Source organism: Cavia porcellus, unplaced genomic scaffold (assembly GCF_034190915.1).
Source record: "Cavia porcellus strain 051 isolate PalLab524CR breed Dunkin Hartley unplaced genomic scaffold, mCavPor4.1 scaffold_24, whole genome shotgun sequence".
NCBI classification, from domain to species: Eukaryota; Metazoa; Chordata; class Mammalia; order Rodentia; family Caviidae; genus Cavia; species Cavia porcellus.
In genome coordinates this window covers 36,328,982-36,356,921 of record NW_026947507.1, presented here as the reverse complement: position 1 = coordinate 36,356,921, position 27,940 = coordinate 36,328,982, and the positions used below count along the sequence as shown (strand labels likewise).

The window sequence follows — 27,940 nt, the reverse complement described above, 5'->3', positions numbered from 1 at the left end:
ATCCTGACAGCTGTGTCATCAGTATACTACGATCAGCACTCACTAAAGGAGAGTATTGCTGGACATGAGAAATTCGGGCTTAAGAGAAATGTAGTTGCACAGAACTTGGGGTTCAGAGAGCTATGATGGTGTTCTAGAAGAAGGTGGCATGACTATATGTGAATAAATGAATGAAAAAGTGTAGATTGTTGTACATGAGAAAACAAGGCATCCCCTGAAAATAAGCCCCATTGAGTTTCTTTTTTTTTTTTTTTTTTTTGTCTTTTTCCTTTTTATCAGTACCAGGGTTCGAACTCACGACTGCCTGCCTGCTTGGAAGGCAGGCGCTTATGCCGCTGAGCTAAATCCCCAGCCCCCACTATTGAGTTTCTTGAAGTAAAAAGAAGTGTAAGATCCAGTCAGTCTTTTTTGCAGGGAACTGTGGTAGCTCAGAGAAGAACCAAACCTTTGCTGAATGCTCAGGAGTGAAGGTCAGCGCTCTGGTGGGCTAGCTACTTAGTATTATGTTGTTTCTGTGTATATCTGTTACATTGTTTGGGCTGGCTGGGCCAGTTAGCACCCAACACAGGACAGTTCTGAGCTGCTGTTTATCTCTGCAGGCCTAACCATTGTGTCTCCACCTTGGGGCCTTGTTTCTCCCAGCACAACCTTGACCACAGGCCTGGCTTGCTGTACCTCTGATCCGGCTCTTATCTTGGGCCTGGTTCCTTTCTAACCAGCTCAGTGTCTCCCTCACTGAGCTGTCTGCAATACTAGTGCAGGCAGCTGTGTAAGCCCAGGACTTAAGAGGGAATCAGAAAGCAAATGCTAGAGGAATCAAAAAAATTCAAACCCTCTTGGATGAGATATTTGAAGACATAGGAGGAGCTGCGTAGAGAACACAACAGTCTTTATCCCCTCTGGATTCAGAACTTGGTGTCAGCAAGAAATTTACCTATGTGGTTGGGCCGTGTGTCCCAAGGTCTCACGCAATGTCTGGGTCATGGTAGCACTCAATACATATTTATGAACAAATGTGTGATTAAACTTTTTTTTGAGATAAGGTCTCACTGTGCAGCTCAGGCTAGTTTAGGATTCACTAAGTAGCCCAGGATGACCTTGAACCTCAGTGATCGTCCTGTGTCAGCCTCCAGAATGGTGGGATTACAGGCATGGGCCACCATGTCAGGTTTGTGATTAAATTTGATCCCGAGGGTTTGTAGGATTGTGAAAGATAAAGAGGAATAGAGAATTGCAGAGAGTGGGTTGAGCCTCAGGCATTGACAAGCTGCAGGAAAGACCAAGCGAGTCATGGGTGGATGCCAGGATCAACGTGGGTAAACATCTGAGAACTGGCTTAGAGATGAGCCCAGTGCAGAAAGGACTTCCACGATTCTCCTTGCTCACCTGGCTGGGCACCAGAAGTGTGAGTGTAAAACCACTGAGGACAGAACAGGCATCAGTGGAGCCAAATGGCCAGTGGGCACTGGGAAGAGAGCACATGCAAAGGGTGCTTCCAGCCTTGGGGTGCAGGAGCATCGGTGGTGGCTCATGAAGGGGGAAAACAGTAAGGGCATGTGGAGTGCGTCAGGTTTGGGGTGCTGGGAAGCCACATGATGGCTGAGGGGGAGGGTCTGAATGTCATATGCCAATTTTTTTAAAACGTCGCATAAAACTGCAGTCTTTGAGAACAAGATGTACGAACTCATTGGTGATGGGCATCAGCTTGCCCTGGGAACAGAGGGCCCTGGAACGCACCAGTTGGTCTGCTGGAGAGCAGGTATAATGGGATGTCATGACTCCATGGTGGCAGCACCTGTTGTGACATTAAAAGGCGTCTTCTGGAAAGGGAAAGAGAAAAAACACAGTTGGGGTCCGATCTGGCCCGCAAAAAGGACCCTCTGGGAGCAGCCAATTTAGGGTTGAGCTTTTAGCCACACTCCCAGTAGCTTGTTTGCTGGCTTGTTTTGTTGCTGATGTCATCTCCAGAGAGATTTTCAAATTGGATGACTCTTCCTTGTTGGTGACAGCCCCCACTGGCATGTTCTTGAATTTGCAAATCACCGACAGATGCCGCAGAAGTTAAATGTCACGCAGGCTCGAACAGGGCTCCCTCCTTATCCCTACTTTCCACTTAGCCACTCAGCTAAAGTGGGTACTTCCCTAACTTCTCTGCACCTTGATTTTCCCTTCTGCAAGTGGTGCTGATCACTCCCTGGGCCTCCCTGAGTGATAGGATGTGACAAGTCCCATGTAAGACAAGTGTCCGGCTCCTGTGAGTCTTTATTTTTTGTCTTTTTCTTTTTTATCGGTACCAGGAATCGAACTCACGACCGCACACTTGCAAAGCAGGCACTTATGCCGCTGAGCTAAATCCCCAGCCCCTCTCCTGTGAGTCTTTAGGAAGCCTCAGTCATTGTGGTCTCTGGCAACAGGCACCAGTATACAGATTTGAAATTGAATTTTAAAATAAGCCAGATGGTTGTCATCCTTCCGGACTATTGGATTTAATTTTAAACAACCAAGTCCAGAGAGCCCTTCATTAAGAAGAGAAGTGTGTCTATTTTAATGTTTCAAATCATCTCTTTCTGGGCTGAGCTTCTGGGAAAAAGAACGTCCTAGCACTTGTGGTTACAGAAGGGATTCCACAGCCGTGAGGTAGGAAGGAGCTCGTGCATGTGTGCATGTGGCTTCCAACCCAGAGGTCTGCAGCAGCCCCAAGGACCTGCTTGCCTCAAGAGTGCAGAGTGCGTGTGCAGAGGGCTGCCCTGTTGCCTCCTGCTGTCTGGAGACCCAGAGCAGCTGAGAGTACACATATTTAAGCCACTTGACTCTGCTCTGCTGGGTGGAGCCCTGGACTTCCCATGTGTAATACCCACAGTGCGTATCGGGCCTGAAAGGGACCACCCAGAAGTGTGACACCCAAGGCCCACCTGCATGGCAAATGCAAGACATGGACACGCAATACAAGTGCTCCTTGGAGACTGGTGGTCACTATGAGCCAGGCACTTGTGCTCAAAATCAGAAATTGATTTTCTTCCCTGTTACCTGCTTATCAGATGTGTGACCCTGGACAAGTTGCAAAAGCTCATTAAGTTTTCACCTGTAGAAAGATACTCCATTAGCCCGCTCACAGATGTCATGGATCATGCGTGAAGGGGTAGGTGTCAGGTTCTATGCACAGAGCCTGGCACACGGGTGGCATTTGATGAGCGCTGGCCATTGAAGTCACTATGCGAAGAAGACAGGGCACTGTGGTTGTGGTGACAGCAGGAAGCCTGGCAAAGCCCACGGAGGACAGAGTCTGTATTTGGTTGAGGAATGAATGAATGAATGAGTGGATGAGACAGATTCAGGCCTTTCAGAACAGGAAGGACTTGGTCCTTTGGACTAAGAAGTGGAGAAGATGCTCCATATGGGAAGAATAAGCCCAGAGCCCAAGCTGACTGCCTTCCTAAAATATTGGAGATGACACGTCTCTTTCCTTTTTCCCTGGCCCACAGACATGCAGACACACACTCCTCCATCCATGCAGAGACCACATGTGCCATCACCCACACCACCATTCACACACAGACGCCTATGCAGAGACCCACGCGGCGCAGACACACACATAGCACTTGCTGTGTGATTATGCACTGAGAACCACATGGATGCAGAGGCTGGCTCCCAGGGACACATGTACAGGTTCAGACACAGACTCAGTGGAACAGGTACACACAGACATTTGCACACCCACATTCACACACAGAGAGACACACACAAGTGGTGCCATGATATAGGAATGCAGATGACGACGGCTGAGGCCTGCCCTTTCCCTTCTCCATGCTAAGTGCTTGCAACCTGGATCCTGCACTGCACAGGGGACCTGTCCTGCATTGGGGCAAGAGCAGAGGAGCAGGGCCAGGTTCCTGAGGGCATGTGGCCAGCCTGGCCCTTCCCAGGAGCTCAGCTAAGCCCTACTGGTGGGGCCTTTCTCATCCCCTAGTACCATGCCAGGGCTCACATCTCCAGTCCTTGAGCCTGCATTGCTACCAGAAGCTGGGAGAGGATGTGAATGGAATGAGATCAGCCTCAACTTTCTCCTGGGCATGACGCATTCCACATTGGAATGTGTGGAATGCCATTGGCTTCCCGAGGTAGGCAGAGGCGAGAGAGGGCTGACCTGTGGGTGGGAGCAGACCTCAGGCCCCCTTTTTGGCTCATGCTTGTCCATGTGTCTCAGCAGCATGGGTCTTGTGGCCTGAATGAGGCTGTAAAGGATCCAGGATCCAGGCTGGAAAACATAAGCCTGTTCCTGGCTGCTGTCCCTTGCTCTGCGAGGAAGGAAAGCAGGGCCAAATGCCATCACTCCAGGCAGCATACTTTCCACCACCTTGCAGGACTTGTGGGGCAGGACCTGGCTTGGAACTTGGAAGCCTGCAGGAAGAGACATGAATCCTTGGGCACTCAAAGAATGGTTCTCTTCAACCTCGTGGTTCATTTGCATCCTGGCTGGACAGGCTGGGGCACTCAGGCCATCAGGTTCCTGCCCTTCCAGCCAGCTGTCATCAGTCCCACCTCTCCCTCCCTCCCCCACAGGGTATGCCCCAGGGTGGCCTAGGAGAGGAAATTGGAGTCAACTGGATTTCTCATGTGTGAAATGGAGATGCAATGCTACAAACTACCTGATTATCCAGCCTGAGGATTAAGGAAGAGGATGCACAGAAAGGGGCTGGCATAGGGCTTGGCCCTGCTGAGCAATCCCAGTGGTTGTAACTAGAACATACTGAGATTCATGGTATCTGAGCGTTGATTGGGAGCTGGGGTGTTGAAGGTCTTGAAGGAATTGGTGGGATCAGTGATGAAAGACCATGGGCTCCTCACTCAGTCATTTATGCATTATATAGACCAAAGGAGCCTTTTGGCAGATGAAGTAGGAGGAGGGTGTTGAAAAGAGCTCTCTGGTGGCTGCCAGATAGACAGAGGCAGGGACTCAGCCATGCACTGTGGCAAGAGCTTGCAAGGGCCCTCTCGGGACAAGGCGAGAAACTGGTGGACGTGAGAGATTCCAGAGGGCACTTCCTTAGAATTTGGGGGCTGCTGGGGCATGCCTTGAAAAGGTATAAATGGTGACAGTTTTGTAGCTCTGGACACCCCACCCCCATTCCTCTCATTCATTGTGGCCTCTGGAGGCCCCTTCTCCTGCCAGATCCCTGGGCCTCTGGTGCAGGTGTGGCATGAAGACTTGAAACTTTCTAGCTCAGCGTCTGGGGAAGAACAGCTGCCAGGCAGGGAGCAGGGGCCTTCCTCCCATCCTGCTGTCCAACTCCTGTGGGAGGGTCCCACCTTGCCACAGACAAATAGCTGACCCCAACCCTGCCAACCTCCTGTACCTCCAAGTTGGGGCCAGCACGTGACAGGTCTGACACTGAGGGTCCTTGCATCCACTTTAAGGCTCTGGCTGTCTGAACAGAGAAGTGTTACCCCAAGAATGAGGGGGCGTGTGAGATGCACCAGAGATGCTGCAGGAACGCCACTTTTAGAGAGAACGTGCTCACAGGCACACAGGCACACACTGGACTCAAACACAGAATCCAAATAATTTCACACTGAAAATTCAAAAACAACTCCTGCTCTCATGCTCTGATTTTTGAGGCCTATGATGGAAAAGGCTGTTGCTCACAGCTCTGTGGTTTCCTTGGCAGCGTGTCGGGGACCTTCCATGGTCCCCCAAGGCTTTTAGATTGTTTCAGGTCACCCCCACTCCCACCTGGTTCCGTGCAGCCCCACTACTTCCCACACATAGCATGAGTGTGCTGCTTGTGTGCTCACTATGAGTACCCATAGCATCCCACACAGCCTGTGGCAGAGGCCGGCCAGCACCAGGCTGATACCCCCACCTTGAAGGCCAGACCAGAGCTATAACCCTTCTTCTTCTTGGCTCCTTCTTCCCAGAACCTGAATATCCAGGTGGAGGACATCAGGATCCGCCCTGTCCTCTCCGCCTTCCGCCATCGCACCCCAGTGACAGAGGGCTACGTGGAGGTAAAGGTGGGCAAGTCCTGGAAGCAGATCTGTGACAAGCACTGGACAGCTAAGAATGCCCACGTGGTCTGCGGCATGTTTGGCTTCCCTGGGGAGAAGGCATACAACACCAAGGCTTACAAGTAAGAGGGCTGCACCGAGCAGGGGCTCCCTGGGCTCATGGCCCCCTTATACTGGCAGAGTTTCCGTGGTCTGGTGTCCCTCCAGCAAGAACAAGGAATGCACTGTCTCGTGGGAGAAGGCCCTGGATACCTGGTCCTATGTAAATCAAGGGAAATTTGGAGCTCAGTTGGGTGCAAGGTGCTCCAGCAGGCAGACCCCACGTCTCAGTGCTGATGACGGTCAGCTTGAGGACCACATGGGCCAAACAAGGGTGAATCAAGGACTGGGTAGGGCAGGCCAGCGCTGACTTCAGAAAAAATGTTTACTTACTCTCAGCAGTGATTATTCTGAGCAATCTAGAGTTGCAGCAATTGCTAGGTAACTGAGAAACTGATCAATTCAGTTCCTTTCCTTGAAATCTGACCATGCTGTTCTGGTGTTCAAGGCTAATACTTCCCAGGGGTGAGGAGGTAGTGGCAGCACTTCCTCTCTTGACCTTGGGGGTATCCATACTTAAATCCTCTCAACATCAGGTGCCACACCCAATACAACGTGGTGCTATGTAAGTAGCTGCCACACTTGGATTGTTTGGGGGATGCTGACGTGAACAGTGTACCTGTTCAGTACAGATTTGCTTTCCCCTAAATATGCTCCATCTGATGCTGGCTGAATCTGCATTGCAGAGCCCAGGCTATGGAAAGCTAGTTGGTGGTAGAGTTTTCCTGTCTCCTCTATGGAATTACATCGGCGCCAGCTTCTGCTGAGTGTTTATCATGTGCTGGGCAGTCTTTGTCACTTAATCCTAGCAACACCAAAAGGAACTAGAGGTCTGGAGATGAGATGGAGAATCAGTAGGTGGACATTCAGGCCTCACACAGGATGAATGACTGCTGGTAGCACCCTGGGCAAGTACCATGTTGAACCTGAGCCACCAGACAGGACCCAGACTTCAGTGGCCTGGCAGTCCTCACCATTCTGCCAGTGTCTGCCCCAGCAACTCGGCCTCAGATTGTCCCACCCATGGGAGTCAAGAAAAGCAAACTCCTTCCCTAACAGGCTCTGGGCAGGGCCCCCCAGGTTCCCCAGGCTGCCTGTAGGGTCAGAGCCGAAGAGTGGGTGTGGCTTTTTCAAAGTTTGAAAGCCAGAGCCTACCAGAGTCCCTCTCCTGCCAGTTTGAACAGCTGCACCCCAGGGAATCCTCTCAGGGCTGGGTTGAACCCGTCCCTGCTCATCCCACTTTCCTGTCTGTGGTTTTGCCTTTGTAGGAGGCAAAGGCCTTGAAGGGCAGGAGGTGTGCAAGGTGGCAGTGATGGGTAGTGTCCCCACTGTGATGGGAGACGAGTGATACAACTCTCTGGAAACCAGCTCCTCCTAATACAAAACCCAGGCTTGTCCCTGTCATTTTTGTCAGTCTCTGAATTGACATCTGCCCCAGCAAGAAAGGGAGGCTTCTGATCCTCAGTGGTACCACAGGGGCTGGCTGCATGGCTGAGTTGACATAGACTGGAGGAGCTGTTGCCAAAGGCCAGAACTCTAGGGTGTGCTGAGGCCTTAGAGATCTCCAGCCTGTGGCTCAGTTTGCAGAGATGGAGGCCTGAGGGGCAAGGGCCCACTCCCTGCCTGTTCTACAGAGCCCCAAGACAGTCTGGGGCTGATCTAGGATGACTCTGGTCCTCCCTGGGAGTGCAGATAGCTCAGCAGGGCTGGGACAAAGCTGGCCTGGAGGTAGATGAGAAGCTGAGGCCACAGAAGCCTTGACAAGCTGAGGACTGCCCTTCCCACAATTTTTCCCTGCTCCTTGTTACTCTTCCCATAGCCTGTGGCTGCTGCTGCTGGAGAACTGGCTGTGGCTGGAGGATGTTATTATGGAGCAGTTATCAGCCTGTGTCTGTAGTAACCTCCTTCCTTCCCTCCAGACCCCTGGCAGACTTGATAGCCCTGGGGCTCTCCATCTTGGGGTCTCCCCGCATGTGCTGGAGCAGGCTCTCTGACTACCTGGCAGCCTGGTAGCTACTCTTAGGCCCCAGTTTCCACTTGGCCTCAGAGCCTTACTTCCCCCCAACACCTGCATGTATCTAGAGCACTCCATTTTCACCCACAGCCCCTGACAGTGGGGCCAGCACCCTCACCAAGGGTTGTTCCTCCCTTTCCTGGCTTCTGTGCCAGACTGGGGAGCCACACACCGTGCCCTGGAGCCAACAAAGCTCATATTCAGGACCTGGTCTCCAGGGCCAGCAGCACTTTGTAGTCCTCATCATCATTTTCTTCTCAGAGCAGGACCTGAATGTTGATTCTGGTTTATGGGTGTGGCTCACTGAGTAGCATGTCTGCGTGTGACATCACAGCTCAGGAGTTAGCAAAGGAGCTGACGGTTTAGCGCATGGTTGAGCAGAAAGCTGGGCCCTTAGGCTGCTGCCCAGAGAGAGCTGTAAATTCTTGGCCTTGATCTAATGCAGAGGAAGAGATACAGAGGAAACCATTAGAGTGGATGGGCGTTCAAGACCCACTCAGCCACATGGGGGGTCTGGGAGGCACACCTGTCACTGTGGTGCTTATGAAGAGTCCCCAGCGTCCTTCACTGTGTCATTGCCTCTTCCCGGGAGGTCAGGGCTCACGGTGGGCAAGGCAGCCACTAAACAGAAACTTAAACGCAAAGGGACTGATCCAGGGCTGGAGAGGCCAAGTGGTCCCAATCAGTCATCAAGGCAAGAGGTATCCTGTCAGGGACAGCAGAGTCCAGCAGCCACGAGAGTACTCTGACTCCTGAAACCTGGGGCTAGGAAGCCTACTGCATCTCCCTTGATCTGCACATGCAGACAAGGTCCGGGCAACCGAGCAGTTATGGCCCTCACTCTATGCCCAGGCATTGCCAGTTTGCAGACCCAGGACCCTAGCATGAAAGGAAGGTGGGTGTCCTTGAGGGAGGACCTCAGTGCTCTGCCAAAAATGCATGGCATTGCTATTTCTCCCAGCCTTTCCCAGTGGGGCCCTTTACCAGGATGACCGTGCCCTGGACAGAAGGAAGTAATCAGACTTTTTAGAGATTACTGGACACAGGTTCTGAACTGACACTTCCTTACTCCAGGAGAGCCAAAGCAGCCTGGCTTTTGGAGCTCTAGCTCAAGGCTGCCTCATCAAGGGTGCAGTGGGTCCCTAACCCTATCCTGTGATGATTTCCCCAGTTCTGAAAGTATCATTGGAATAGACATACTCAGCAGCTGGCCGAATCCCATAAAGTCTGGCTTCCCCCTTGGCCAGGGAAAACCACTAGAACTTTCCATGTTTTATCGAAATGGTCCAGCTTGATGTTTCGGCTACCACCCAGCCACAGGCCCAGAGACCTCTTTCCCAAGTGGGCTCAGGGGCATGGCCAGAGGCTGCTCCCAGCTCCAGTCACACTGCAATCTCCCCAGACCCCTCTTGGCAGCCCTGGGGCTGTGAATCACACCAGTCTGGGGGATGATGGAGGCCTGCGGATAGTCAGGTGGGCGGTACATTCCTCAGAGTTGATGTAAGATGGAAAGAGCTGCCTGGGAAAGGCAGGAGAGGGTCTGGGGCAGCTCTGCTTGTCAGATCTCTCTGAGGTGCTCGGGTACATCTGTTCCTAGAGAGGGTAGTGTTCCCTGACATCTGGAAGCAAAGGAATTTCCTGAGCCAAGACCGGCCAGCACTTCTGACCAGTGTCATGCAGTTGGTGTTTTCTGAGTGTGTCTTCCACACCGGCTGAGGTGGGGGTTGGGGGAACAGGCTGTGTGTTTCCTGGCACACGGGCCTTGCAGGAAGTGGGAGGGGCGGGCAGTGGTTGTTGGGATCATTAAGAGTCCCCTGAGGAGTCTCTGCTCTATGATGTCACTGTAGTGAGCACACGTCCTGAATTTTCCATGATAACCTTTATTTTGTTGATTCATGTTGTCGTACCCACAGACAGACTAGAATCGTCACAAGTCTCAAATTTGGGTTAAGGAGAGACAGTGATGGCATCTGGAGGATTTGCCCTTCCTCTAGATTTGCAACTCATTCACAAAGCAGCTATTTCCAGGGATGGGACCTGATCCCTGGCCCATCCAGGGTCAGCCTGTCCAGAGAGTCACCCATACCAGGCGGCTGGCAAGTACAGGGACAAGTGCATGGGCCTGGGGAGCTGGACAACATTCAAAGGCCTGGGTCTCCACTTCCTTTGCTTCAAAGCTATCATCAAAGCCCAGTGCAAATCCCAGTCTTGCGTGAGGTTATCTTCCTCACTCCAGCCACATACTACCACCTTCTTCTCTCATTACTTTTCTTTTTTTGCTTTAACCAGTTTTTATTATTTTTTCACAAACATCCTATTTCTGAACATTGTTTTAAGCGCTTTGGAGGTGGTGGCTTACTTAACTTTCACAGTGCTGTTTCCAGATCTTTGTAACAGCGTTCACAACTGGGTCCTTAAAGAGTTGATTAGGCCATGAGGCTCTGTCCTGAGCGGGTTAATGGCACTCATTTTCTCTCTGTGTGTGCTTGTCTGTCCTGCTGAGGGATGACACAAGGCCTCCCCAGAGGCTAGATCCACACTTTTGGACTTACCAGCCCCCAAACCATTAGCAAAATGAATTCTGTTGTATAAATGATCTTACCTGTGATATTCTGTTACAGCCGTAGAACACAGGTTAATACACAGGACATTCTTAGGACATACATATTTATACTACATCTTTTTTGAACACGAGGATATTGAGTCATTGTAACCTTTCTGTTAACCAATGCATTATTGATTGGTTGGAAAAAAGAAAATTTACCATACCTTAATCTGTATCCTGCCTTCAAAAAAAAATCATAATAAGGAACAATTTGTATGTAGGAAATAGAGGCTAAGAGTTTCCCTAAGACAGGAGATTAAGACCTCAACTCACTGATTTTGATGGGTGAAGGTTTGATGCAATCAGCTGTAGAATTAAATTACTATTATAGTCTCCAATGCAGAACAACTTATTTGATTCAGTAGATTGTATTCTGCAAGCTTATTCTCACTGAATTTACATGTTTAATTTTGTCTATCAGCGGGAGAGAGTTAGGTCAACTTGTACAATTCATTGGTTCACAATAATAAAGCTGGGTGTCTTGGTTACTTTTCTCTCATTGCTGGGACAAAATACCCAAGATCCAAAATTAAGGATGGAACTTATCAACTAGTGATTCTTACTGTTATTTTTTAAAAATTCTATATTATTTCTACCCTTTTATCTGTTTTCCTTTTTTTCTCTAAAAAAGTAATAATAGCCAAAATTAAGGATGGAAAGATTTATTTAGCTTACAGTTTGTGGAAGTTTTAGCCTGTAATCAGCTGGCTGCAAGGCAAGTTGGCCTGGTGTGGGACACGCTTCAAGGCTGCAGAAGACAGCAAAAGCAGCAAGAGCAAAAGGAGGGAAAACAAGCCTCTTTCCCTCCCTTATAGTGGATGCAGGATACCACCCTGTAGGGCGACTGTAGCACTCACACCATCTCCTTGCCCTCCTCTTGCACAGGCTTCAGATGTTTACAAAGTGAGGCCTCTGGCACCCTGCTGAGTGCTTAAACTTCTAAACTTTTCAAGTAGACACAGTGTATCAACCATTACACTGGGGAATAACAACAGCTTGTGGTGAAATAATTGAAGAGTTAGTGTGGCCAGCCTGTCAGGGAGCATTTCTGGAGCCAGGGATCTCACCTGTTTTAGATATTTCTTTTGTATTTTGTGTTCACAGGTTTTGTTCTTATTTCATCACATGAGAGCAGAAGGCCATGTGTACCCCAGGGGTCTCGACACCCAGTACCCAGCATGAATCAGTGTTCTGGGGTGGTGGCAGCATGCCTAGGGCAGGGACCCTGCCTGGGCAGCAGGGCTGAGTTTCTAGAGCATACAACACCCACTTTATTCTGTCTGGCTTCAGAAGGGATCTGGTAGGCACCAGGGTGCCCCAGTCACCTGCCTCCTTATGCCCTCTGCAGAATCCTGGCCACACGGAGGAAGAAGCGCTACTGGCCATACTCCATGAACTGCACTGGCACGGAGGCCCACATCTCCAGCTGCAATCTGGGTCCCCAGGTGTCACAGGACCCTGTAAAGAATGTCACCTGTGAGAATGGGCTACCGGTGGTGGTCAGCTGTGTGCCTGGCCAGGTCTTCAGCTCCGATGGGCCCTCAAGATTCCGGAAAGCCTACAAACCAGAGGTGAGGGTGGGGTACGAGGTGTGGCTACTGGCACCTGGTTGGGGGGAGGGGTGGCAGGTGCAGGAGGGACCGAAGGAGAGAGGACACCAGAGTCCCTCCAGAAGGACAAATCCCTGGGCCAAGGGACTCTTTGTTGTTGGCCACCACTGGCTTCCTGTGCATGAGCAGATGGCTCAGGGTGGTTAGAGACCTACACAGTTCTAGAAGAAAGAGGGCAGTCAGGGATGCTGGGGACATGGTACAGCTCCCCACAGCACGCGCCACCAGCTGCAGTGTTTTCAGGTGGGTTTTGGCTTCCTTTGTACCAAGGAAGGACAGCAGTTGGAGAAAGCTTTTACCAAAATGGGAAACCTATCACTAACCTTCCTTATCAGTCACATTATGTTTACCTGAACCCAGCACCTTGATTGGGGCGTGTGAGAGTGAGAGAGGCAGAGACAGACCTAGGAGAGGTGGGGAGGAGAGATCCAAGATGTGAACACGCATCTTCCCATACAAATTGCCACCTCCATCTCTGCTGACAGATTTCGCGGAATAAGTGAGTTACCCAACCCACAGACTGACCCTTCTTCTGTAGGACAGAAGGGACCTCTACTGTCTTCCTCCAGCATCCCAAAGGGCCTCTTGCTTATTTTCTCCCTGTTCTTCATTCATAAATCTACCAAATGGTCTGTGATTTGTCTGTTCTGGGAACAGCTGATAAGGGGGTGGGGGTTGTGTGTCAGAGTGGGTAAGGGACATAGGAAGAAAGGGATAGGAGGAGAGGATTGGTGACTCAATAGGCCAGATAAACTGGGTAGTTTGTTGTCCCCAGTAGCCACACCTCATACCCCACCCTCACCTCTGGGCCTGGTGAGTTCCAGGTTAGCTGTGGGCCAGCCGGCAGTAAGTGGGAGCAGGGCCTGGGGGGAGTTTGTGCTGCTGGGGGCAGGTCATGGGTGGGAAAGCACCTCCTCTTCCCCTGTTCCCTCGCACCCTTTCTGCTTCCTGTCCCATCCATCCCCCCAGTCGGCAGCTACAGGCCTGCTCTTGGAAAGGGTGGAACAGCTCTTTTCAAGGGGAAAGAAATTAAGGCAAGAGCGATAAACCACACAGGGTGCCTCTCCCAGGCTGGGGGGGTTTGGGACCAACGCCTTACATGGAAGCACAGCCCGTGGCTGCATGTGGGGGCTGGTCTGTGTAGCTTCCTGGCAAGGCTAGGAGGCAGTGGCCCTACCTCCTTGGTGGCCCCTGAGGCCTCAGAAGTGCACGGATGTGACCACACTGTCAGCTGTGCCTGCAGCCCAGACACAGCGCTGTTTTCCAGCCCTCTGAGCAGCAGCCCCATGCCGCCCCTGCCCTCATTTGCGCGACACATGGTCTGATGCCCACATCTTCCCCTCGGCCCTAAGCTGGGCCTCTAAGTTCTCCTCGTGTGTCAGCCAAAGGAGCAGAGCCTACTGTTTTGGAATTCCTCTGCCGTGTGGTTTACAGCAAAGAGATCAAGTTCACCTCAAACCAATGAAAGGACCGCAGGAGGCTTACGTCACACTTTCCTTGGTTTCCCTCCGGAGCCAGCTGACTCTCTGCCTGGCCACTGCTGGGCTGGAGGAGGTTATTCGACACTTTGCCTTCTGGAGCTGGGCTTAGGGTCACGTGCTCTCCGGGAAGGGCCCCCGAGTCCCGCTGAACTTCTTGGGAAGAGAGGGGAGGGAAGCAGGAGGTCATGGTTCTGCAGAAAATGGGCTGGAGCCAGCAGTTTTACTCACTGTTTTGTTTTATAAAGGGAGAGTAAACGTTCCTGAAGCCATGGAGTGGAGTGTTCTACATCCCTCCTGCCCCTCTCTCTCTGTCTTTTGTGCCAGCGTGAGAGTAGGCCGGGGTTCTATGAATCTGGGTGCTATTTCAGCATCGCACCCTCCCAGGCCATCCCTGCAGTGCTGTCACAGAGGAGAGAAGGGTGCTCAGTAGATGGGGAGACAGCTTTTCGTGATGCCTGGACCCCCCTCAAGGTGGCTGGTGGACATGGATGCTTGAAATGCTCCACCTCTACCCAAGCCTGCTGCATCCGGGTCATCTGTGGTAGACTGAGGGGTCAGGGGCTGAGGATAGCATAGGCCAGGGTAGTCCTTGTCCTACCCTGATCCGGAACAGCTGTGCAGTCATCTGCAGCAGCTCAGGCTCCTCAGCCTCTCAGCACATGTGCTTACGTGTACCTGTGCATGCCGGTGAGCATTTACACATACACATGCACACATGCGCACACAGGCATAGAACATACAAACAGAACACACGTGGGCATCTGCATTTAGCAGGACTGTGTGTCTCTCCAGCAACCCCTGGTGCGGCTCAGAGGCGGAGCCCAGGTCGGGGAGGGCCGCGTGGAGGTGCTCAAGAATGGAGAATGGGGGACAGTGTGTGACGACAATTGGGACCTGGTGTCGGCCAGCGTGGTCTGCAGAGAGCTGGGCTTCGGAACTGCCAAGGAGGCCGTCGCCGGCTCTCGGCTGGGGCAAGGTAAGGGGCAGGGCTGCTGCTGGGGAGGTCTCTCTTCCTGACCAGTGTGGCCTCTGTGGCTGGTGGCTGTGACCTCGTGTGGCTCTTGTGCTTCCTCCTCCCTGTGGCAGCTTGCCACTCCTTTAGGGAATCCCGGCTTCCCCCAGATAATCAGGGATGGAAGGAGCCAAGAGGATGCCGAGTCCTCATTTTATAGATTTGGAAGTTGAGGCCCAGAGAAGGGAGTAAAATGAGCAGAGTCCAAGAACAAACTAGCAGGCGGTGAATGCTCCTACCTGGCTCTCCCGACTCCTGACCCTGTGCTCTTGGCTTCCCGACCAATGAAGCTGAGATTGTGAGGCCCGTCATCCCGGAGAGGACCTCAGAAGCCATCCGGCTATAGGCCACACTGGCACAAAAGAACCAGGTGTCACCTTTCTTTTTCATCCTGGTCACCCTGACAGCAGAGAGAAGGAATAGCAAACCCCCTCTAATGAGAAAGAGACTGGTTTTTATTAAGTGTCCTGAACCAACTCTTCCATGTGAGCAAAGAACAAAAGTAGAGGGATCGCTCTAGGGACAGCACTGCTCTCACCTTGAGGTGACACGAAATCGACTGCTTCTGTCTTCAGTGAACCCAAGACTGCCCATCATTGCCAGCCCTGGTTCTTCAGAGGGAACCTTTACAAAGACCCACTGCCACCCGTGAGTGCCCAGCTGTCCCCTAGAGAGCTCGCCTGAGCCAGGAGAGTCAGTGTCATTTCCCAGAACCTGTCCTGCAGCAACAGCAGGGAGGAAGGGGCCCAGGCTGTGGGCAAGGGGGGCTGTGGGGAGAAGATGCCCCATGATGTCAAGTGCGGAACCGTCAGCCCATGGGAAAGGAATGTAGTGAGGTCGTAGCTGACAAGCTGGCGAACATAACGGTCCCACTCGCCTGGAGCCTGCCTGACACTGCTGTGCTTTGCTCGGCTGAGACTCCAGAGTCCTGGCCTTGGCCTGCCGCACTGGCAGCAGTGCAGTCCATCTGCCCGTTTTCTCAGTCCTTTCCCCAGAGTGCCATGCCCCAGTCTGCAACGCAGCATCTCTTCAGTGGTCCCGTGAGACAGGAGGGAGGCTTGGTGAACTGGGGTGACTGTCCTGGGATTGTAGACAGCGTTGCCAGAAAACCTCAGCTCCTGCAGCCCATCAGGTAGGAGTCTCTGGCTCAGGCTTTTCCAGTGCCAAAAAAAGATCGAGAACCACATCTGGTTCTCCTTTGTCAGTCCCCTTAACATCTGGGTGCCATCTCAGCCTCTGCTCTCTACCACATCCTGGGGGTCCACTGAAAACTGGGTTAGGGGCAGATGTTAGCAACACATTGTGCCACCTCACAGGCTCCCTTTTGTCACATGACACAGAATCATCCTCCTCCTCCTGCAAAACCCACTTCACTGGTTGACTTGCCAATGGGTTTGTGCTCCCCCAAATGCTACAAGACCAGGTCCACTCATTCAAAGGAATAAACCAGCACTTAGTGATGTGAATCAATCTGTTTATCATGGTGGGTGCCTTGTGGCCTAGTTATTTCCCTGCAGGCCTAAAGAACCCTAGGAAAAAGAAGCTTTGGACCACTTGGACAGCCCTGATGCTGGCTTAAAAGGGCCACTGGATGGCTCGTCACCTCTTGCCACACTGGGTAGGCAGCCCCAGTCTTCCCAGAGCAGAAGTACCACATTCAGTGTCACAGGGCCGACAGGATCAGTTCCTCCAGCCTGGCTTGCAGTAGCAGACCGAGCAGCCACACCCACACCCAGAGTAGGGATGGGGCAGCAGCAGAGTTAAGCAATGTGTGTCCTCATCATGGCCCAGCACCTACTTCATTAGTGACCTCAAGCAACCTCCCAGCCTTGGCTTGGTTACTGTGGAGCCAAGTGGCTGGGTGGATGGTGCCTAAGCTCTGTCTGGCTGCAGCTCACTGGCACTGATGTTGGCTCACCAGCTACTGCCCTGAGTGTGCTTCAGGACTTCCCACTGCGACTATCTACTGGTGCATCCTCCCCCTTCAAGACTGAGCAGTGTGTGAGGGAGGGGCCTGGCACATTGTGTCCCAAGGATGTACACGGAAGGAAGAATGAGTGGGCTAATGCTTGGCTGCGCTCAGGTGGAATCAGTAGGACCAAGGAGCAAGCACTTAGCCGGAGCTCCGACATGCCAGACTAGGCTTTATCCACTCTGGCAGGGGTGGATCCCAACACAGTTAGCAGTGCTGTCTCCAGGAACGAGAGCCCTGGTCACTGAGCTGACTCCACAGGGGCGGCTGGGCGTCTGGAGGATGGGAGAGGCAGGTTTGCAGGTCCGAGAGTGTCTTGACATTTCGGAGAGTTTCCCTCAGCAGCTCTCCCAGCATGCATTTCTTTTCCCTCGCCAGGGATCGGACCTATCCACCTCAATGAGGTCCGGTGCACGGGGACCGAGAAGTCCATCATTGAGTGCAAGCTCAACACTGAATCCCAGGGCTGTAACCACGAAGAGGATGCGGGCGTGCGCTGCAACATCCCCCACATGGGCTTCCAGAAAAAGGTGAGGGCCTGGTCGACCAGTGGGTCAGAGTCCCTGAGGCCCCAGGAAGCACTGACCAGGTGGCTTCAGTCTCAGGGGTTCTCCTGGGTATGTGAGGTTGCTCTGAGATGTGGGGCGCGGGCTCCACCCTGTCACTATTCATGTCATCATCATCTGGCATTTGTAAGCGTGCAGCTGGACATGTGTAAGCTGTCCCTCCTTAGCAGCAGATGCCTGGCAGCCACTGTGGGACACACCCTGCCCAGAGACTGAACACAGTGTGATGGCATCTCAGTCCTTTCTGTAGGGACTCAAGGCCTCCCACACCTGTGACATCTGTGAGATGGGCCTTTTCCAGGGATTCAGAGGCGCCACCCAGACAGATGTAGATACAAGGAAGCTCTACCTGCTACGAAGTAGGATAAATGTGAGCCACTTGCAGAAAAATGAGTGTACCTTGAATCCATAATGTTAAGTAAAATAAGTCAGACACACAAGCTGGGGACAAACGCTCTCTTACATGAGAAATTCAGGGTGCAAATAAATTAAAAAGCAAAGTAAAAGAAAGACGAGAGGAAACAGGGAGACAGATCTTTTTTGTTTAAATTGGGACCCAGGGCTTTGGCTGAGCTACATCCGAAGCCCCTTTTAATTTTTTTTTATTTTGAGACAGGGTCTTGCTAAGTCCCTAAGTTGCCCAGGCTGGACTCAAATTTGCAATCTTCCTGCCTCAACCTCCCCAAGTACTTCCTCCTCCCTTCTTAAAACAGGGCCTCTAGCTCCTGCACTAAATCTCCTGCCCTAGATAACCTTGCCTGCAAGATGATGAACAAGATGAATTCCTTTCTTGCCATGCATGAGTTTCATTCAGCCCTGAGAAAATGTCCAGAATATTCTATGTAATGCTCTTGACTATGCCTTGAATTTGGTCCAGGGTTGTGCATCGTCCAGGCTGAGCTCAAACTTAACCCTCCTGCCTCAGCCTTCTAGGGTGCTGGAATTGCAGGTGTGTGTGTCACCACATTGGGCACAGCTTGACCTTCCTGGCCTTCTGGGGTGATGGTGGGCAAGGTGCCAACCTTAAACTCCTGACTGGCTCCAGGGTGGCACCTGGGTGCAGCCCTGGGATGAGGAAGCTGTTTTCTGGGCCAAGTCAGCCTCATGGTCAGCTGCTGCCATGTGTTCCAGGCTTCTAAAGAAAAGGAAGAGCCCCCCTCTCATGTGTAAACCGCCCACATTCTCTCCAGTGCTCCCTATCATGGATGCTGCTGCAGGGCCGGGCAGCCTTGGGGGACATGACAGCATCTCAGGGCCCTGGGCTGTGCCATTGGTAGCCATGCTTCCCTTGACCCAGAGTCAGCGTGCCATTGCCCTGAGGCTTTTAGAACGCTAGAGAAAGACACCACACACCACCAACCAGCTTAGCAGCCAGCCACCTGGGCAGCAGTAGACCAATCAAGAGGGCCCCAGACACCTCCCAGTGACAACCCAGTGACAGCCACCTCCTCACAAGCCCACCACGAGAACTCTCTATCTTCACTGGGCTTGACTTCAAAGTGACAAAGGAAAGCCACCTTCTCTGAAGCAAAGGCATGGAGTCAGCAAGGCTGGGTAAAGTCTGCAGGGAATTTATTATGTTTTCCTTATTGGTTTGCAGTACATAATTACATTCATTGTAACGAGCGAGGACCTCGACATAGCCCATTTTACTATATCCCGTCTCCTTCCCTTCCTCCCACCCTTCTTCTCATGGTCCCCTTCCCGTTTGCAAAAGATCTATCTCCCTGTTTCCTCTTATCTTTCTTTTACTCTGCTTTTTAATTTATTTGCACCCTGAATTTCTCATGTAAGAGAGCTTGTGTCCCCAGCTTGTGTGTCTGACTTATTTTACTTAACATTGTGAATTCAAGATGCATCCATTTTTCGCAAGTGGCTCACATTTATCCTACTTCATAGCAGAGCGGAGCTTCCTTGTATGTAAATACCACTCTGTCTTCATCCGTCCATCTGTTGATGGACACATAGGCCACTTCCATGGTTTAGGTGTTGTGAGCTGTGCTGCTATAAACATGAGGATGCCCAGATCACTGTAATACAACTTCAGCTCTTCTAATAGGGAATAGCTGAGTTGAATGGAATTTCTATTTGTAGTTTCGTGAGGAATCTCCATACTGATTTCCATCGTGCTTATCCTGGTTTATGTAACCATCAATAAAGCAGGAGGGAATTGACACACACTCTTAGACTAGGGGAAGTCATTCTGCTCTGTGTCGTCCCCGTGTGCTACCATTCAACATGAGACTGACTGGGCCTCCTGGGAGGGTCGGGGCCCTGCCTTGCACCCTGGTGACATGCGTCCTTGCAAAAGGCCTTCAGTGCTCCCCATGGAGTGGATCTGGAGACCAGGCCCAGAGGAAGCCTAGCCCTGGTTCTGGCTCCCAAGGTCTGGCCTTGGATTTGTAGATTATCCCAAGGCCTGCAATTTGGGCCACCATTCCCGTAGTGTCTCTCTGTCCTGGACATGGAATCAGGATGAAGCCAGAGTTCGGGAGGCTCAGGGTGATGGGAGTGGGGCGAGGTGCAGGCTAGGGCCTGGCTGACAGCACCTGCCAAGAGGTGATCAGAGATGGCTTTCATGAAGGGCAAAACCAGGTGCTTTCCTGAATGCTCTCAGTCCCAGGGGTCAGCCTAGACCCCAGGACCCCAGTGGACAGTGAGTATTCACAATGGCTCGTCTAGGGCACATGGTCAGAAGCGCTCCTGGTAGGAGCTCAGCCTGGCCACCAGCTCTGGCTCAGAGCTGTTCCCCTTCTATCACAGCATCCTTGAAGAGGGCACTGATGGACAGTGATCTGGAAGTGGTGTAGCAAGGTAGTTAAAAGACATTTTATGAGCTGGGCGTCGTGGCTCATGCCTGTAATCCCAGCTCTTGGGAGGCTTAGGTGGGAGGATCGTTGCGAGTTCAAGACCAGCCTGGGCTACAAAGTGAGCTCAAGGCCAGCCTGAACTGCATAGCGAGACCCTGTCTCAAAAAAAAAGACATCTTATTAGAAACTCCAGAGGCTGGGGATTTAGCTCAGCGGCATAAGCACCTGCCTGGCAAGCTTGAGGTCATGAGTTTGATCCCAGTCCCCCCACCAAAAAAAAAAGAAAGAAAAGAAAAGAAACGGAATCAACTTGGGGAAGTTGGGTCCGATGCAGTTTGGTGGAGAAGCTCCACTCTATGCTCCTGGTCACACTGTCTTCCTTCGTGTCCCCAGGTGCGCCTGAGTGGGGGCCGAAATCCCTACGAGGGCCGGGTAGAGGTGCTGACAGAGAGGAACGGGTCCCTGGTGTGGGGCACTGTGTGCGGCCAGAACTGGGGCATCGTGGAAGCCATGGTGGTCTGCCGGCAGCTGGGCCTAGGGTTCGCCAGCAATGCTTTCCAGGTGAGAAGCTGGGCTTTGGGGTTGCCACCCTGTGTCTGGCCCACCTTCCCCGCTGTTACCTAGGACCCCCATTCTAGAAGCCCACAAGGAAGGTGCAGATCCACACCCCTGCACCCAGAGGCAAGGGACTTTGTTGTGGGCACAGCTCTGCCCCGCAGCCTTGGGGCCCAGGCTTTGCCTGCTTCCTCTGGCCTCTGTTTCCAGGCTGCAGAGCAGAGGGGCTGGACTTGTGTCTGCAGGCTGGGGTTCTGCATGCTGTCTGCATACTGAGATTCCTCCCAGGGGAAGCTGAGCCCCACAAGCCGTGGTGGGATTTTTGCAAGGGGAAGCAGCTCAGTCCTTCAGGGCAGTGGTAACTGCCCAACCAAGGCCCAGTACCCCTAATGCTTTCGCTCACTGACTTAGAAGCCCTTGACTGCTATGTTTCCCAGTGGGTAGCCATGCCTCAGGTCTTCTCCCATCTCCACACCAGCAAATCCCCAAGCTGAGTCCAGAGCCCTAGTCACGTGCCCCAGAGGACAACTCAGCAGAAAACCCCTGAGTTTTGGTCTTCACCCCTTCCCAGCCCTTCATAAAGCGGCACAAGGCCAGACAACAGAGTCCATTCCTGACTGTTCCCACCAGGCTGGCTGCATGGCAGTCAGGTGCAAAGCTGCCACCTCCAAGCCTCAAACAAACTCCCTAAGACTTGGACCAAAGGATCCAAGTGTTTGGGGTCCTGTGCTAAACTTGCAGTAGGCAGGACAATGCTTGGAGACCCATCCTGCACGGTTACCTGCCCTCAGCTCTGTCCCAAGCAGCCCATCTTGGGGCCTAAGAAAGGGGTTTTCAGAAAAGAGGAAAATATTCCTGGCTGGGGCAGGTGGGAGAGGCCCAATTGCCCCAAAGGGAGGTACAGGGGCTGCTTCAGGTCCCCTGCTCTATGACTCCTCGGCCCAGCATCCAGGAGGAACAGGTCTCTGACCAGGAGGCCGCCACACTCTGGGAGCTCAGTTTCCTGGGGCAACATGATGTTTCTGCTGATGCTGTTTGTGACAGGCTGAGGCCTGCTCTGATTTTCCAGGGAGAATGGAAAAGCAGAGCCGCCGTCCAGCTGCTTTTGTTCTCAGTCACTTCATCTCTAAGACACCTGGGCCTCAGCCGGGCTATGAAATAGGGCTGGTATGATGTCAGTCCCAAATCTGCCACTGACTATAAGCTCTGTGCAGGACCCCAGTCAGTGTCCCCATCCGGAAAACTAGGATGATCCTGGGCAGGTGCTGTCAGGAAACAGATTCAGTAGGATGTGTGATTGTACACTGGTCCCCCGTGTCTGTGGGGGACTCCTCCCAGGAACCCCCTGGACACCAGACTCTAAGGATCTCTAGGCCTATATTTAAAATGGTATGGTATTTGCATGTAACCTGTACAATCCCCCCATATACTTTAATCATCTCTAGGTTACTAGTAATGCATAATTAAGTTACCAGTAATACATAATGCAATGGAAATGCTATGCATACAGTTATATTGTATTGCATTGGGAATAGTGACAAGGAAAATATTTGCATATAATTAGGACAAGGACAGCTTTAAAAAGAACTATTTTCAATCTGCAGTTGGTTGAATCTATGTATGCAGAACCCATGGATACAGAAGACTGTCTGTCTGCTATCTGTCATCCACCTGGAGAGAGAAAGAGAGATTTGAGGAATTGGCTCGTGTGATTTTGGAAGCTGGCAAATCCAGATTCTGCAGGGCAGGCTGACAGGCTGCACACCCAGAGAGAAGTTGATGTTCTTCCAGCCCAAAAGCATTGTGGAGGCAAAATTCCCTGTTCCTGGAAGAACCTCATTCTTTTTTCTCTGAAGGTCTGTCACCACTTGGATGAGGCCCATCCTCCTTATGGAGGGTAATTGGCGTTACTCAAATCAGCTGCTTTAAATAGTAAGCTTACCTAAAAACTACTTAACAGAAACATCTGCAACAGTGTTTGACCAGATAGCTGGGTACAGTGGCTTAGTCACGTGTTTTCATCCTACTTCTGTACCAGATTCTCTTTCTGTTTCTCACTTCTCTCTACTGGAAACATCTCTGAAAGTGAGAGATTTTATCCTAACAGCTTTTTGAAGCCCCATAGAACAAAGGGGCCAAATGATTCTCAGCATCACAAATTTAGGGTCTCCTCAGCCTCTGTGCAGGACTGCTCTATTAATGGCTTTTCCTAGAATTAAGTTCAGAAGTCGGACTTGAAGTATCAACTAATGACTGACATGAAAATATTGTCTTCTCTCCAATCAGTTGATCAAGTTCTGATCAACTGATAAGGTCTTTCTGGAGCACTGTGCTGAGGCTTCCAGGCTCTGATTGATTAGCAATGTCTGCCCTGGCCTGCCACGCTGCACCCCAAGCACCTGTTTGACTGCAGGCTCTGCTGTGCTGTCACAGTGTGCACAGTGGTAGAAACCAGTCACCAGGCAGGAGACCTAGGTTGTCACTCATTCTGTCACCACCTGATTGTGTGGCAGGGAGGAAGTGACTGTACCTTATCCATCTCCAACTGAAAAATGGGATCATACTTGGGGATTTTTGAGGCTATAAGTTGACAGAAGATGAAAAAGTGGCCATTGGAAGTGACCTGCTGGTATTTCTTTTGTTCATTCATCCAGGAGACCTGGTATTGGCATGGAAATGACGGCAACAAAGTGGTCATGAGTGGGGTGAAGTGCTCAGGAACGGAGCTGTCCCTGGCACACTGCCGCCACGACGAGGACGTATTCTGCCCCCAGGGTGCAGTGCAGTTTGGGGCTGGAGTCGCCTGCTCAGAAAGTGAGAGTCCCAGGGCCCCTGCACCCTCCCTACCACCCCCAGGCTCCAGGGTCACTTCTTGTTTCCAGACCCTGGAGGCAACCTGGCTACCTGGTGACAGTTTCCCCTAACACACCTGCTGTGCCAAAGGAGGTGGGACATTTGGCAGGGCAGTCCAGCCAGGATTCTGATGGACAGGCTTATGCTGAGAGAGGACCAGCTAGATGCCTGTGTGAGCAGTTGTCCTTAGAGCCTGAAGGTCACCTCCTCCCTGAGCCATCTCTCGGGCCCAGGAATTGGCTGGACCAGTTAAGAGCAGACTCGACCTTGTTAGCTGACCTTGAAAGTTAGCCATCCACTGGGGTCCTCATTTCCTGTTGTTCCAACACACTGGAGATCAGTTGTGACAGTGGATGTGTTCAGGTGGTCTGTGAACACTGTCATTTTACTGTCGCCAAGGATGAAGGGGAAGATGACACCCCAACTTGGTCTAATCTCCTGTCAGCCTCACTCAGTGCTTCCTAATCCTTGGGAAGCAGAATTGAGCCCCCAGTGATAACACTGAGAAAGTCACAACTGTCACATCCTGTCAGAAAGGAGAGATAGTGAGGTCACACTCTTAGCAGTCCTCCAAGGAGACAGCATCCAAATAAATTCATCAGTTTATTTATATTTTCAGTATCTTATCCTTCTCAAAGGGAAATTAAGGTAATATAAGCTTAAGTAAAATTCAAAATAGCATAATATAAAAACATGGAAAGGTGAGTACTGGCAAAAAAAATAGAGTTAAAAGAGAAGTTAATTTAAAAATTTTTTGTATCATGGAGTTCTTTATACTTACTGGGGGCAGATCACTAATTTCACAGTGAGTTTCCTAGAAGCCAAAGGAAGGAAAGAAACCTGCTCATGATAGAATTTACAGAACCCTCAAGATGGAAACACATATGAGTGGGGAACCCCTCTCTTCTGGACACTAAGAACAAGGAAATTTCTTTTTATAAGAACTGAGGGCTGAGAGGTAATCAATGCCCTCAACAGCCTGGTGGCAGGAATGAGTTTTCAGGACCCCCTGATGAGAGTAAGTTTGTTTTACTGTCCTCTAAGGGGACAGTGCCACGTGGGCCAGGAACACAGCTCCTGGAAGGCAGCTAGACGCATGTGAGAGTATTCTGGGAAGCTCTTCAGGTGACCTTGGTAATTCTTCTCAGCCAGCCAGTTACACTCGCCTCAGATCTGCACATGTCCCCTGATACTGGTCCTCCTCACCGCCTCCCGTATTCAGTCCATCTGGATTTTCACTGTTCAATGTTTTCTTGACTTCCTCCATCTCCTTCTATCCCACGGTCCCTGCCTGTGTCCAGATAGCTGCCTTCCATGCTGTATCATGCAAAGGTCCCTCAAGGAGGTCCCCACAGTGAAACGAGCCCCTTGTACCTACCCTCTTCCTGTTCAAATCTCTCTCAAGGCTCCATCGCACTTCAGGAAACCAAGAGGTTTTGCACAGAGCTTGCGTTGTCCAGCTTCCTTCCAGGACACACACACACACACCAGTTGCAGTATCCCCATCACACAGCCATTTGTCCTCAGTCAGGTCTCAGGGTTCTGGCACAAGCTGCTTTTCTCACCCGAAGCCTCCCCACTATTCTCAGCCTTAAGAGTTAATTATTTCAGTCTCTGTTCCTCTTCCCCAAAAGGAATCCTCCCGAACAGCTGCTTGGCAGAATCTCCCATCAGTCACCGTACTTCCCCAGAAGCTGTTGTTGCACCCTAGCGCAGTGTCCATGGGATACTCAAAGAGAAGAGTCAGTGACAAATGCCACTGATGGCAGCTGTTCTGGGTGTTGGGGACATCAAGTCCCCACCCTGTGGCTGGCATAGAGAGCAGATTCCCAGTTTCCAGCAGAGTACAGGCCACCATTACTCCTGAGCTGTGGGCCATGCCAGGAGGCTAACCAGGGCACAGACAACCGAGACTTACACATGCTCAAAGTACAGAAAACCCAGGATAGGCAGCCGAGCATTGTGTATCCTGGTGGGGCTAGTTGTCAGCAGCTGGGAGCCTCCCCATCTGCATCTCATCATCCCCACCCCACTTCCCATCCATGCACCCTGGGGATGGATTTGCTGTGCAGACGAGACTGGTTACATAGTGCTCACTTGGGAATGCGGTGCTCTCAGAGAGAGGAAAACCCAACCAAACCTCAGCTCCAGGCCCTGTGAACGTGAAGGCAGCAGAACTATTTACATGAAGCTTGGCAGAAAATAGATGGAAGGATCTATTGTCAGTCAAGCATCTAGAAAGTGGTGCTATAGAAATTGGCAAGGGAAGTAGACATTGAAAGGGAAGTCTGCAACCTGACCTGTGTAAAGAAGAGGCTTATTGTTGGGGATTTAGCTCAGTGGCATAAGCACCTGCCTGGCAAAGCATGAGGTTGTGAGTTCAATGCTTGGTTCAAAAAAAAGGAAGAAGCTTATTAAACAGGTGCAGCTCTCTCTCGGTCATGGTCATGCGCTAAGTATGAGGCACTTAGTGAAAAAGTCAAGCCCTTTTTAAAGAACTCAGGAGCTCAGGAAAACTGTGTGTGGTGGACATAAAGAACTGATTACGGAGGCAATTTGGCGACAGGCATCAGAGCTATAATATTTTGCAACCCTGTCTTCTGGCAATTTCACTGATACAAATGTCTCCTAAGGAAAAAAACTGAATTTGTATATGCACACTTACTGTAGGGTGTTTATCGCAGCTTCGTCCTTAGCTCCAAAAATTCCAAACAGTGTGCACAGCTAAGATGTGGCAGGTGAAGTTATGAAATAAATATTATGTAGCCATGAAAGTGAGTGTTGTAATGGAGATATCTGTGCAAGCAGTGGAGATGTATTTTAAGAGGAACAGTTTTAGCAGACTGTAAATCTATATGAGTATTATACATGTTGGAAAGTACACTCTGCCCAGAAAAATCAAACCAAGGGTGGAGCAGTTCTCTCTCTCCCGTCATTATTGTTGGGGTTTTCTTTCTTTCTTTTTTTATTATGGAGCATTTGGAAGCCACTTGAGAGAATAATATAACGAGCCCTTGCATACCCGCTCCCCAGATCCCACTCATAAGCATTTTGTGTGGATAAGAGATGAGGTGTCCAAAGAGCCCCAGCGAGGGAGAGGCTGTGAACAAAGCCAGCAAGGATGGGGATCGTGAGGAGTCCCCAAGTCTGTTCCAGAAGATGGTGACAGGCAGGACAGGGGCTGTGCTGGCCTAGGGATCAGAAGGAACCTCGAGGAGGGGTCTCCCGTGGCGTGACCACCCTGTCCGTCCATCTAGCCGCCCCCGACCTGGTGCTGAACGCTGAGTTGGTGCGCCAAACCACCTACCTGGAGGAGCGGCCCATGTCCATGCTGTTGTGTGCCCGGGAGGAGAACTGCCTCTCGGCCTCTGCCGCACTGGTGCAAAGTGACGAGGAGCTGGCCCGCCACTACCGCCGCCTGCTACGCTTTTCCTCCCAGATCCACAACAATGGCCAGTCTGACTTCCGGCCCAAGAACGGCCGCCACGCGTGGATCTGGCACGACTGTCACAGGTAGGGCCCCGCCCACCGCCGCCTGCTATCCCGACCTGACGCCTCCTGAGGCCTGGCAGGGGTGTCAGGAATGGCTAGGGTCACCTAGGGAGGGCTGAGAGGCCACATGTGGCCCAGGGGACAGTTCACAGAAGCCATTCTCCACGTCACCCCAGGCCACCTCCCCTTCCCCAGAGTCCCCCTTCTGCCTGAAGCACTTCTGACATTAGACAACTTATTGTCCAGGCACCCAGCCTTGCCAGTGACCTTTAATCAGTAGCTTTGCTATAGGGGAAATACAACTCCCAACCTGTTAGGTATCTGATAGGAGTCCATGTTCTCTAAAATCGAAGAATGAATTCCAGGAACAAAGGAGGTTAAGAGCAAAATATATTTATTGGGGAAACAAAGCTTCTAAGAGAGGCAGAAGGAGTCCCACATGGGTTGCCAAGGACCCACTTTTCAAGGGAATTTGAGAGAGCAAAGCCATGAGGTGAGCAGCAGGTCTAAGGGGGGAAAAGCTGTAATCAACTAATGAGATTGCAAGTTTAGTCACTTGGGTAATGTTAGTCCAGTGGGAAATCCCAAGGTGGGCATGAGTTGGGATAAAACTATGGTGAACAAATAAGATTACGAGTATAATCACTTTGGTAATGTTAAGTGTGAAATCATGAGGTGGGTGTGAAGTGGAACAAAACTATGTACGATTACAAGTATAATCACTTAGGTGGTACTGATTAAATGAGGATCAGACCTGTAGCCAGCATAAACAGGTCGTTTCTGGAGTGGGTGGGTCCATGGCTCTTCCTGGCCCTCCACCCAAAGTGATCAATACCTATTTAGAATATAGTATCAGTCCCTGCTG

The 27,940-nt window shown here is 51.4% G+C and overlaps 1 protein-coding gene across 1 annotated transcript in view; it reads left to right on the top strand.

Annotated features, from left to right (window-relative positions):
* The window catches only part of Loxl2 (lysyl oxidase like 2), an 80,452-nt gene that overhangs the window by 42,846 nt on the left and 9,666 nt on the right, over nucleotides 1–27,940 (top strand). The window contains exons 4-10 of the mRNA XM_003479664.5: nucleotides 5,917–6,128; nucleotides 12,073–12,295; nucleotides 14,608–14,791; nucleotides 17,178–17,329; nucleotides 20,569–20,736; nucleotides 23,385–23,544; nucleotides 26,841–27,096. Coding sequence (XP_003479712.1) covers nucleotides 5,917–6,128; nucleotides 12,073–12,295; nucleotides 14,608–14,791; nucleotides 17,178–17,329; nucleotides 20,569–20,736; nucleotides 23,385–23,544; nucleotides 26,841–27,096 — 1,355 coding nt within the window. The remainder of the gene's footprint in view (nucleotides 1–5,916; nucleotides 6,129–12,072; nucleotides 12,296–14,607; nucleotides 14,792–17,177; nucleotides 17,330–20,568; nucleotides 20,737–23,384; nucleotides 23,545–26,840; nucleotides 27,097–27,940) is intronic.